This window comes from Oncorhynchus clarkii, chromosome 25, assembly GCF_045791955.1.
Source record: "Oncorhynchus clarkii lewisi isolate Uvic-CL-2024 chromosome 25, UVic_Ocla_1.0, whole genome shotgun sequence".
In the NCBI taxonomy this organism is placed as follows: domain Eukaryota; kingdom Metazoa; phylum Chordata; class Actinopteri; order Salmoniformes; family Salmonidae; genus Oncorhynchus; species Oncorhynchus clarkii.
In genome coordinates, this window is record NC_092171.1 from 19,640,834 (window position 1) to 19,654,439 (window position 13,606).

The following is a 13,606-nucleotide window of genomic DNA, read 5'->3' on the forward strand; positions in this document are numbered from 1 at the left end:
CTGCTTGCTCACGCGTTACCACCTCAATATGTCTCCCCGTCATGGTTTTTGCACCATCAGTACAGATACCAACACATCTTGACCACCAAAGTCCATTTGATGTCACAAAGCTCTCCAGTACTTTAAAAATATCCTCTCCTGTTGTCCTGGTTTCCAGTAGTTTGCAGAAGAGGATGTCTTCCTTAATTGACCCCCCCATAAACATAACAGACATATACCAGGAGCTGTGCCAGGCCCGCCACATCTGTTGACTCATCCAGCTGTAATGCATATAATTCACTGGCTTGAATGCGAAGTAATAATTGTTTCAAAACATCTCCTGCCATTTCACTGATGCGTCGTGAAACAGTGTTATTTGATGAAGACATTGTCTGTATATGTTTTGGGGGCCTTTTCCCTCAGCATTGTCCCAGCCATATCCGCGGAAGCAGGAATAATTAATTCCTCCACAATAGTATGGGTCTTGCCTGTCCTAGCCACTCGGTAGCTCACCATATAAGACGCTTCTAGACCCTTCTTATTAATGGTATCTGTAGCTTTTATACATGTCTTACTACTCGAAAGTCGTCTTTATTCTCGTTCAAAAAACTCCTGTGGCTTATTTTTTTAATTGTCATGTTGCGTTTCTAAATGTCTGCGCAAGAGTGAAGGTTTCCCTCCACAGAGTAACGGTTAATGTGATTGGATGTTAATTATTTGACTAGGCTACCTGTATTTGACATTATGCTGTTATTTCACTGAACACTAGAAGGCTAAATTTTATTTTTGCCAGTGAAACGAGGCTACTCAGGCGAGAAAAAAACCTCACCCAAATGTATAGCCCCGTTGAAAAATATAAATGTACTGTTTGTGAAATGTGAAGAAAATTATTATTATTATTTTTAATGTGAATCACATTTTTATTTGGCGTACCACCGACGGCATTGCAGGGGTACACATACCCCAGTTTGGGAATAACTGATCTACACTGATTGAAGTGGATTTAACACGTGACATCAATAAGGGATCATAGTCTGACCAGGTGAAAGCTATGTCATGGAAAGAGCAGGTGTTCCTAATGTTTTGTACACTCAGTGTGAACATGGGTGTCATGTTCTCAGAACATAATATATACATTAATGGGAACATTTATGTGTCCAAAGAGAAATTCATTACACTTGTTCCTGAGTCAATCAAGGCCCTGATTGGTTAATAATGTATCCATTCATAGCTCTTTGTCTGTTGGCAAGGTGCTTTTAACTTACATATTTGACATACATGATTACATTTCTACAGTAGTTATTATTCAACATGTCCTCAACTTGGATTTGAACTCACAACCTCTTGGTTCATGCTACTCTGATCATCCTCGAACGCCACCATGCCCGTGTCAGATATCAGTTAATCTGATTATTCTCATCATTCATTTGATTTACTTACTTCAGCAACTGAAGGGCTTTCTGTATAGTTGTCTAATGTTAGTGGGGCATATTAACCTGTTTTAATGATACTCCTGAATCACTATGATCAATGAAATATTTTAGTGTACTTTTAACAGAGAATCCCTGTGGAATGCTTGACACCTTCTAAAACAATGCCCTGGTGAATTGAGGCTGTTCTGAGGGCAAAAGGGGGTGCAACTCAATATTAGGAAGGTGTTCCTAATGTGTTGTACACTCAGTGTATATTGCTAAGAATGTGAGTAGTGTGACTCCCCTAGTGGGTCTCTAACCCAGGTCACCAACACCAATGACCAACATCCGAACCACTGTACCAATAAGGGATATCACTAGGGCATGTGCTTATTGGCCCAGGATAGTTAGGCCCTGTCCAGCAGAAACCCTAATCCTCCTCCATCAGCACGTGTGTTGTTCTGAAACAACTTGATAGGTGTAAGCAATAGGGTGCATGCACTTTGAAGTAAATCTCAGCTCTGTTAAAAGTACACTCAAAATGTATTTTTTTTAACCATTGTGAATCAGAAGTATCATTAAAACAGGTTAACATGCCCCACCAACTATACAGAAAGCCCTTAAATTTGATTTTAAATAAGTAAATTATTAAATCAATGATGAGAGAATAGTAAAATTATGCCAAATATGTACATTGAAAACACTGTATGTTAAAAGCACTTTGTGTGTGAGTATCCCTAACCTTGCCAACAGACAAAAAGGGCTGTGAATGGATCAGTGGTTCACCAATCAGGGCCTTGATGGGCTTGGCAACAGTAACAAGGCGTAATGTTTAATTACATTTTTTTCTTTCTTCTTTGGGACCACCAGGCGACGCCCTGAAACCTGATACACAGAAATGTTCTTGGAACGTTCCCATGAAACATTAATATCGACCATTAATATCATCTAGAACATTAATATCTTACATTCTGAGAACATGGCAACCATGTTTTGTGTGTGTTTGATGCATCGTTGATGGAATATTCTCCTAACCCACAGAAAACTGGACACAGGAAGGTTCTTGCAACTTTCTTTTAGAACCACCCATCCCGGATCCGGGAGAAGTGTCATCAACAACGCTGAATAGCATAGCGCCACAGTCAAATAATATTACTAGAAAATATCCATATTCATGAAATCACAAGTGCAATATAGGAAAACACAGTTTAGCCTTTTGTTAATCCACCTGTCGTCTCAGATTTTGAAATTATGCTTTACAGCGAAAGCAATACAAGCGTTTGTGTAAATTTATCGATTGCTCAACAAAATAATAAGTACACCTAGCATCAGGTAACTTGGTCACGAAAATCAGAAAAGCAATCAAATTAATCGTTTACCTTTGATGATCTTTGGATGTTATGCCCAGGAATCCACCAGAAAGAGCGGTCACGACAACGCAGACAAAAATTCCAAATTATATCCATAATGTCCACAGAAACATATCAAACGTTTTTTATAATCAACCCTCAGGGTGTTTTTCAAATATCTATTCGATAATATATCAACCGGGACAGTTGGCTTTTCACTAGGACCGGGACTAACAATGGCCACCTCTCTCTTTTGCGCACAAATCACTCTGAGAGCGCCCACCTGTCCACTTACGCAATGTGGTCGTTCACGCTCATTCTTCAAAATAAAAGCCTGAAACTATGTCTAAAGCCTGTTGACACCTTAGGGAAGCCATAGAAAAGGGAATCTGGTTGATATCACTTTCAATGGGCAATAGGGATGCATAGGAACACAGGGGTTTCAAAATAAGAGTCACTTCCTGATTGGATTTTTCTCAGGCTTTCGCCTGCAATATCAGTTCTGTTATACTCACAGACAATATTTTTTACAGTTTTGGAAACTTTAGAGAGTTTTCTATCCTAATATGTCAATTATATGCATATTCTAGCATCTGGTCCTGAGAAATAGGCCGTTTACTTTGGGAACGTCATTTTTCCAAACATAAAAATAGTGCCCCCTAGCTTCAAGAGGTTTTAAATGTGTTTTGAACATTTATGTTGTATATTTTGAGAACATTGTAACCACGTTCTAGATAAGTTCAGCTTGACATTAAGCAAATGCTCTCCTAACTTTAAACACCAAAACATGCTTAAAAGGCTCTCAGAAGATTTTTGCTAACATAGATAGAATGTTCCACTAATGGAACACTGAACACTCAAACATTAGGGGAACATTACGGTTAAGACTACAAAAACGTTCTCTCTCTCCTTAGAATTGTTAGCTGGGTTGGGAGAACGGAGAGAATCTACTTAGTCACTGTCAGTGTGAATCTACTTAGTCACTGTCAGTGTGTTCAAACACTACTTTCACTCCGAGAGCTGGGAGGAGAAAGCAGGGTAGGGAAAACATCAAACTCCTAAACATGACAGAGCAGGAGAGGAAACCATTGATTTTTCCTCCATTTGGCCATGAATCTGCTGGAGAAGAGGTGGCTGTGGGTGCTCAGACAGCTGATGATGTGATTTGTAACACTGGACCACTGGTGAGCAGCAGAGAGAATTGCTCGACTCTCAACACATGGCAAAGTGGCTGCTGCGACTCCTTCACCATCCAGACAAGATTAACTAACAGCGGGGGACCTACAGTATCGATAAGCTCCACAACAATCCTACAGAGTTTTTCCTCTGTCACAGCAATCTAGGAGCCACTGTTCAATTAACAGTGACTAGAGCGATGGGCAGACTGGGGGGGTTTACAAATAGTTAGTCCTTCCTGTTGTGACAAACATGTCAGAGATCAATAATAAGGACAGAAAAGTGTCCAAATATGTTTTTCCGAACCAAGTGAATCATTTTGCTTCAGGTGAAAATGAATTCCCAGAGACATCATCCCAGATCCCAAACACTAAAATGCATGTATTGAACACACACAGTTACAGCCTTTGGGATAAATATATTTGAAAGGCATGGACATTGAGTATTGAAGACACACAGTGATAAAAATACACATGGGTATATGATTAATGATTCATAATGTTCTAATTTGTTTAACTTTCCTAATGTTAATTTAACATTAAATGAAATCATGGTATGGAAAGTTGGGCATAAATACTGTATACTATATTAAGTTTATCTAGCAACTACATAAATACTGTAATGTATTTCTGACATCAACAGAACGACAAACACACAGTGCAGGCTTTCTAAGGACAGAATAAAAATAATCCTCCTTAGATCATTTGCAAAGCAATTACGCAAATATAAACATAACAGCTTACAAGATAAGATGCTATTAGTCATATGGGATAGCTGCCTACGACAATAGTTTAAAATCCTTGTAATAAAACTACAAATATAATCAAGACAGTTTCGTCATTCTGTCTATCACGGTATATCTAGCACTTAGAAGTCATGAAGATGCCATAATAAATGCATATCTATATACCAGGATCTACATCTATGGATGGACCTTTCGTATTTTATATCATACAATATGAGTGCAATGTAATGAACACTATGTTTATGTTTAAGGTTTCATAGAGTATATCAACATTCTGACAATCCATGCAAAAAATATCAGTCTATTCAAGCAGCCAAGAAATACAGAACGGATAATGTACAATAGTATTGACCCTTGATAGTGCAGTACCATCATCACTAACTCAGAGATCCTGTGAACAGAGTGCTTGGAACTTATGGATAAGAGTGCCCAGACATACAGAAACAAAACATACAGTTGTTTTCTCATCTTTAACAGATCACCTCTGAATAGAACACTTCCTATTGACTGACTGGATCACTGATGTCATTGACAAAGGTTATTTCACCAGAGCCAACCATTGTGACCCACAACATCTACATTTGTCAGCAGGGACTGAACTGCGGTAACCAGATACCACAGATGTGTTAGCAATCAACACATGCTGTATCTGTGTTTCTGCCATCAACCATCTACAAATGCAATTCATAACAAACAAAAAATATTAAAATAAAAAAGTGGCCCAAACAGCGAGTTCACAAATGACCTCTGACCTACAGGGATGGAGGAATGAGCCTTCCCTGCTTGTTCAGAGAGTAGGTTCATGCAGAGTTTATGACTACATTATGTCTCCTCATCCCCCCCATCCCGTCCCATCCCCTGTTCAGTGGACACGGCCTGGAAGCCTCCCACTGGAGGAGACGGACTGGGCATCACTCATTCACTCGCCTCCTAGGTGCCTTTGTCAGGTGATTGCTGCCGGAAAAAGGAAAACAGATCAATACATCTCCCGTGGGCCTGACAGGTAATCTTTACCCAGGATGAAATATGAGTGGTACCAGCCCGCTGGATTCCTTAACTGTAACAGGGCAATTGACTGGGTGCACGTAACGCTCTCTCTCCCCACTTCCTGTCTGCATGGCCATTGGAAATTCATTTTGGAGGGGGGCTGGCTGAGACATCACATCATGGTGAACACAAATTACTATGGAGGAAGCCAGGTAAGGCATTCCCCCTGCAATTGACGAAACTTGATCTGAACATTCCTTCCTATCTGTCAATTCCTTTGGCACCAAAACACAGAGTGACGGATAAGGCATTAGGGAAAGGGACCTCTCCAGGAAAGACCAAGCACTTGTTAAAACAGAGCTGATCTAGCAAAAGCTCTGACTCACAATATCCTTTAACATTAGCATATTTTTGTATGACATGTAATATTCTTATCCAACAGTGCTGTGGTTCCTTGAGAAGCTGAGTAGCCTCTCTTGTGTTCAGGTACCCACTGATGTGTTCTCTTCAGGATGGAGCTGGCGGTCTGAGGGTGGAGGTTATTTCTGTCTGTCTGCAGACTGACAGATTCCTGTAGCAGGATGTCTTGGGAGAGGCATCCATTTAGGTGAGTATACACACACAGCATTTCTAAAACGTCAGCTAGCACCTTCTCAAAAGGATCACTGCAGATCTATATCTCACACTAATTTATAAAACCGTGACTATTCCACAGAAGTGTTATCTGCACCTAATATTTTTTAAATATTGTTTCTAAAGCTTTGTATAGCTATGTATTTACTGTGCACAATGACCAATGAAAATGATCCAAGATTATAATCATACTGCATTAGTGACATAGTTATCTAGCCAAATATAGTTCATAAAGAGCGGTTTCCTAAATCATACCACTGATAAATCAATGTATCACTTGATTCCTTTGCATAAAAATAAAATGTTCCACATAACCAACTACCTTGTCTCATCTCTGAAGAGCTTGCACAATGTTGGTTAGAGTGAGTGTGACTGGGCTCATGTGACTGGGCCGTGTGATATAAAACCACTGAGGGAGCGGAGTCAGTAGGGAAAGCTGTCCTCTCATTCTCTTACAGTTATTCATTATCACTGATCTCACTGGCATCCAGGAGTAAACCCTCTGCTCTCTAATGCAGGGACTCCTGAGCCCTGTACTGGATGGTGAGTGTATGCTATCATGATGCTACCACACTGATCTCTCTGTGCCCCTGGCACTGCCCATTTATCTGCTGTGGGCGGGCGGCCAGGGAATGCCAGGTAATGTCAGGGCAGACAGTCACAGCCCAGCCTCACAGCTAGCTAGAGACACCAGGGTTCCTCTTTGTGTGCCACTTAAAACACGGTGGAGATTACTGTTATTTACCCTCCTCTCCTGCTCCCCCATCCCTCTCCACCTGACTTTCAACACACTCAACATTAGCCCAGTCAGTCACAAAACAACCGCTTTCCACAAAAAAACGGGGTTTTGAAAACGGATTGTGCGACTTGCCTTGAACTTGAATGTGTTATGAAATTTGAATAAGGAAGGTGAGCTGAAGAGAACAAAGAGGCCCCTCCGAGGAGCACAGCCACAGCCCCTCTCTGTTGTGCTAATGAGAGACGTTGTAGCCAGTGTAGCTTTTCCAATCCATGCTAATAGGAGACCTGTTCTTTGTGCCGCTCTCTCTCGGTGGTCACCTCTCTGAACCTTGTACCAGCATGAGGAGGCAGAACATTCTGATGCTCTCCTATCTGTCAGCTGCTACATACGCTGCAGAGCAGACCTGTTGGTCCCACTTCTCCCAGGCTTTCAGCAGAGCAGAGCAGACCCCAACCACTCAACCCTCCCTGACCATCATTTCAGTGTCCCTGCTGACAAATGCCACGCAACTCAAAGAAGACATAATTGTTGGGCCTGAGTAATGGGCAGGTGGCCTGCAGACTGTGTATTGTAGAGACAGGAGGAGGTGCCTGGCTGGTGCTGCAGTCTGGAGTAGCAAGACGAGGAGGCTCTTCAAGGAAATGGCTGGCTACGGAGTGATTAACTGGGCTTGATTGCATTAACATTATTCATCCTTTAAATGCTAGATGGAAAGACTTGATCCAGCAGCACAATGCTGATTCAGAGAGCAATGGCGTGCTCTCCCTCTCTCTCGCTCTCTCCCTCTCTCTCTCCCCCTCCCTCCCTCCCCCTCAGTCCTGCTCCTGCTCCCTCTGGGGGCTAGGTCTGAATAAAGTCCCAGGCTTGATGAAGTCCTGCTTGTCAGACGTGGAGGGCCCAGGGCCTGCAGACTCCATGCTCAGAGAGGTGGAGGAGGTGGACGTGTCCTCTCCCAGGTCATCTTTATGGAAGGGGATGCATGCTGCAGAGAAGAAGGACACACAAATAAATGTTAACTTGTCTTTTGATTTTAGAACTCAAAGACGGTTCTTCATTTTATCTACATGAATGCATTATCACTATAAATCTACAGTTATCATATGGCCTAATAGTTAATTATGTATTGTTCAATCGATCTCAATCCTTTTTGGTCTCATATGCCTAGTGGCCTCGGTTGTTAGAAGGGCAATCTGATTCTCCTATGGTTAAAACTCTCCCATTGAACATGATCTACTTCAGTGAGACACTGTGTGGCTGTTATGTAGTACCATTTTACTGAAAATCTTGACTCAAAACAACTTCATTCTCACCATCTTCATCCTCCTCACTTATTTAGCCATTCTGTCTCAATACGCTCAAAGAGTTGGAGGGAGGGGAAATATCTGAAACACTTCTCGAGCCAATTTACACTGTAGTAAAAAAGAACTCTAAAACAATTGCACTTTCTAATATCTGCTCTCCTTTCCTACTTTCCGTTAATAAATCAATCTGTGTTGGTCTCTCCAGAAGTTAGTGGCAGTCACACAGACTTTTTGTGAGGTAGAGTAGGAGCAGAGGACACAGGAACTAGAAGTGACATTGTGGCTCTGGGTTGTCTCAAAGGATTAGGCATTACAGCATTCACTGGCATGTGCTTTTGCTCTTTCCCATTATATCTGCTTGTGCCTCTTTCCAGATGACTTCTTCCCCAAACTCATCCGGCGGGCTAGATAATTGATTAATATTTCTGGAGGGAATGATGACTAACTGTTGCTGTGGTTGAGCCCAAACACTTGGACATCTCAGGTTAAACACGGTCAAAGTTATGAATACAAATTCCGTAGTTTTTTTTCTTACTTGATAATGCCTTGGGAACAGACGACAGTGTATCCACCGCTGAAAGATTGATCATGCGGAATACAATAGTATTTAATTGTAACTTTTATCAGTAGTGATATTTCATCAATATTGTTTTTTCAGTATTGTTTATTTCATTAATAAAAACAAATCAGTGACTTTCCATGAATAAATGTCTCAGTCCCCCTGAAACATACACTGTGAAATATGTTACCTAGATAACAACATCTAATATGAGATCCTGTGGTGGTCAATAAAAATTATACAAAGCAAAGATTCTGAGTCCATGTGAGAATTACATGCATTTGTTTTGTGCAATAATGGGTGGAGTGAATGGAACCATCTTGGCATCTTAACAACCTCTCATGTGAGGCTGTTCAGAAACAATCATTACAGCACTTCCTGGAGCCATTCCCTCCCCTCCCCTCCCCTGTTTATTAATCAGCTAATTACACATTGACAGTAATGGGTCTGCTGATTCTCACAGTTAAATGAACAGCACTGAATGGGCCTTTAATCATTAGCCTTTGTGTGTTTCTCCCATACACTCCAGGCTCCATCCATTTCACTGGACCACAAGAGGACATTCAAATCAAATCCCTCAGAAGAGGGCTGGAACACTTAAACACTACTAGTACCTGACTGTTCAAACCAGCTACTCTGTAATAGTGCTGTGTGGTCCTGTAATGCAGAACTGAACATAGAAGAACCAGTAAAGGACGGCAGCTCAATGAAGAAAACAATCATCCATATGATCACATTTTGTTTTCTGTGATACATGTGAAGCAACAGGAAAATCAAGTCCCCCACCAAAACACCTTTAACCAAACTGTGAGGACTCATGCGTATTCACCCCCACACAGCAGCCAGCGACTCTACCCTGAAACTTTGGTGGAGCGGTGCTAGTGGCAGGGGCAGGTGGGTTTTTGAAGGACACGACAGGGTAACTGAGGGGAGCAGAGTGGAGCGGTAGAGGGCGAAATAGTGCGCTGGGCTGCATTTCTGTCAGCAGAAGTGATGGCTGAGTGCTGGCGTTATTTGTCTTGTGCTGCCATACGCCCGTCGCACCAACCTGGGCATTAATGAGAGGGGGCCGGACCGGCGGGCAGGAACATGCAGGGTCTCAGACGCAGGTGATCTGTCACACAACAGCCATGCTCCGGCTCCACCAAGGAGACACACAGAGATGGAGAGGCAAGGAGGTGGGCGCCACACAGGGAGGTTGGGAGGTTGGGGGTTGGACCCACCATGGGCATCCACTTGGGTCCCATGATAGAATGTAAGGTTGCTAAGTTACATGCCAAGCAGCTGCCAAGGTTGAAGGAGGGTGATGTACACAAATGTTGGTTGCCGGCAAATGATGTAATAAATGGTTTGAGGAAACCAATAATTTACACAAATGTAAAATGGATAGAAAACAATGCAACTTCAGATCAAACTGTTACGTACACAGTCAGGACACATGTACTAGCTTCTTTAAAAAAGTGCACTGTATGAGTGTGTGAGTTAGTGCTTATTATCAGCCCTCGTCCCTAATTTCAAATGAAGGGCACTGTGCAATACAGTGGGGGAGGGGGAAATTTGAATAATGAATTAGTCGGCATGTGAAACAAGCAGAGGGTATTAAAATCCATCAGGACCTTTATACTTGCTGATTTATCCCTGCCAATGCATACAATGAATTCTCTTTTACTCTGAATGTAGATTAACCAAATGAAACGTGCCCAACATAGGTATATTTCTTGGAATAGTGTACATTGAAACCTTTTCTTCATTTTCTTTTTCAAAATGTATGTAGTAAAAAGTCAATAAATGTCCCTCGCAATGATCAGATTTCTTAAATCTAGAATTGAGGTTGAGATCTGAACACAGTACGCAGCTTAAAGGAACAGTGTCTACATAATGTGAAAATGACACTTTTTAACACATTCTGTAGAACGGATCCTAAGCAAATTACTCGTGGTGATGTCATCGGTCACACATTGAAACCAGGTATTTGCATTTTCCGTTCAGTTTTTGTTGGCGGGATGTGGTCTTCTTCTATTGTTGGATTGATGGTAGTGAGAAGTGTATTTAATGGCCAATTTGAGCCTGACAAGTGGAGTGGTCGTCCTATACAAACAGATACCTGGGTTGATAAGTTCTTTCACAGCCAGCTTCAACACTTGAGCTGATAAGTGCTAAGTGTGTAAAGATGGAGGACACAGCAACAGCTAGGTACCATCTCAGCAATACCCTCAGGAACCCTGGGAGACACTTCCAGCTACAGGCCATGTTCACTACTTATTACAGAGTTTAAAATCAACCACAATACAAGAAACTCACTTCCCAAACTCTTCTACACCGGGGGAAAAAAGGACAAAAAAAACTATACATATATCTAAAGGAATTCTTGCAAATTCAAGGAAGAAAACGCATTTGAATGCTAAACTATGAAAGAAAATAAATGTGTATGAAGAATAGTTCATTCCAGCTATAATGAGAATACCTATTACTATTTCTACAAATAAACTGCAAATGCATTTAGGAGCCGATGTGTATCTCCTGGCTTCTGTGATATGACAAAATAGAGGCGTGGAATACTGTAGCAGGGCGCCAAGTAAAGATTTATACAGAGCAGTAGGAGCCGCAGAAACTGCCATTGGATGACCATTCCCTGCATGATAAATCACTCTGGTACGGGGGCATCAGACTCCAGAACCAGGAAAAACAACTTGGTACAGGGACATGGGGAAATACTGTAAACTTAAGCATTAAACTTCAAAAAGATTGTGAATATGGTAATAACTTTCATTAGGCCTATTAAGAGTTTTTAAAAATCTGCCTCTTAATAATAGTTCTTATTTATTGAGAACGTTTTTCATTCCGGATCGAGTTGCCTGTTTTCACCAAGTCTACTTCTTTATATTGAGTGGGAAATGTATCCTTTCGTGATTTTATTTGGCTTTTATGTTTACAATATTCTGTTGAGCATAAACCCCATGTTTCAGTTCCAGCAGCTGGATGTGATGTTAACTGCATATCTCTCCTGGGGGGGGATGTTGAGGGATCCCCATGCCTGCCTCTACATGGTGAATAACATGGAGAATATGAGGGGTCTTTAAGGGCCAGGGGTGAATCTTTTTGAATCTTTTTTTAGTTTTATGGGAAGTGGCTGAGCGCTGGAGAGGTGAAGGACAGAGTCGCTGGCCGTTCCATCACTCAGTGCAATAAATGGATGCAATCTGTATCCCAGTAAAGCATTGGCTGGTTTTAAATTCCACCTCTTTTATCCAAATGAATGATGGATCCCGGTACAGTGCACTGTGCGGCAATATCAATATACATCAAAGGCCAGCGCCCCTCACTAAATCAGGAAACCACCGGCATTTGTTATTTAAATGACAAACAGCGGCTGCAGGAGCAGAGCAGGAAGAGGGGACTTTGGAGAAGAGGTGGACAAACCAATTCAAATTTCAATCCGGTAAAGACGCCAAGCCCGGAGCCATCAGTCTAATGAAAAAAGGCAGCTCTACGAGCCCAAACGGACGAGGGAGCTGCTGCAGGGTGCCGCCTCCAATACGGTCTGCTTCCCATCACACTTCCCTCAGACTCAGTCAGACCACTTCCACATGGGAGGACAGACAGGAGGCCCACAGAGCCCTGTTCTGCCAACAAAACAGCACACACTAGTCAAGACTGAACTCTTCGCTCAGCTAATAAACAGTAAATATGTTGCTGTCTCACAAATACTGGAGACACTATTTGTAAGAAACTCAAGAATTCACATGTATCCTATATTCCTATATTAATAGATGTGATTTACATGTTTCCTATTTTCCTATATTAATAGATGTGATTCACATGTTTCCTATTTTCCTATATTAATAGATGTGATTCACATGTATCCTATATTCCTATATTAATAGATGTGATTCACATGTATCCTATATTCCTATATTAATTAATGTGATTCACATGCATCCTATATTGGTGGTTATAAAGGATCATCTAAAGTAAAAGTTTAAAAAATATATATATTCTAAACCATTTATTTGAACATAAATGTGATAGGCATTGTACATTTTTGTTGGGTAGTACAAGTAGCACAATGTTTTGGTCTGCTGTTTTAAAAAATATAAAAAAAACTCTGTTAACCTGAAAGTGGTCTTGGGGATTAGTTACTGTATTGTCAGCAGGATGTATAATAAAGTAAGCGCCCCGATGAGAGGTTAGGTGAATGTTAAACAGGTCAAAGGTGCAGTAGTCATGGCGACAGGTACCTGATGTTGTGGTGACAGAGACAGCAGTGGTCTTCCTCCTCCTCTTGATGTCCCCTGTGCACAGCAGTCCCAGATGGACGTTAGTCTGCCTAGGTCAGAGACACAGAGCTGTAACATTAATCTCAGACAAAATTATTCAAAGACCATCCTTTTCCAATTTCTATGGATCTGTATACTGAAATGTGAGGACAAAATAAAATAAAAATACTTTGGTTGTTTCAAATGATTATTCATTTATCTTTTCTGTTTGAGTCTAAAAGAAAAATACGAGTGTTGAACCTTTCTGCTATGGCTTTTCCATGAGCAGTTAGAAGTTTCTAGAACACTGCTGCAAGGGAATATCCAACCCTGGACCCAAAAGAAGGTAAAAATACTACAAACTGTTTTTCTTTACTGGAGGGAATCACCAGAATTTTGTTCCATTTTGTTCAGAGTTTTGTTGAAACGTTAACAAAAAATATCAGCGGAGGAAGGAGGAGGTGTAG

General features: G+C 41.3%; 1 protein-coding gene across 10 annotated transcripts in view; it reads right to left on the reverse strand.

Annotated features, from left to right (window-relative positions):
* Positions 1-4,270: 4,270 nt before the first annotated feature.
* LOC139383506 (G patch domain-containing protein 2-like) overlaps positions 4,271-13,606 on the reverse strand; it is a 39,155-nt gene continuing 29,819 nt past the window's right edge. For 3 of the 10 annotated variants that reach the window (XM_071128065.1, XM_071128067.1, XM_071128066.1), the window contains exons 8-9: positions 13,122-13,210; positions 4,273-8,005 (exon numbers count right to left, since the gene is read on the reverse strand). In XM_071128065.1, coding sequence (XP_070984166.1) covers positions 7,836-8,005; positions 13,122-13,210 — 259 coding nt within the window. In that variant the 3' untranslated portion in view covers positions 4,273-7,835. Of the gene's footprint in view, positions 8,006-8,973; positions 12,507-13,121; positions 13,211-13,606 lie in introns of those variants that run through there. The other 7 variants (XM_071128068.1, XM_071128069.1, XR_011628738.1 and 4 more) reach the window with 6 other exon arrangements.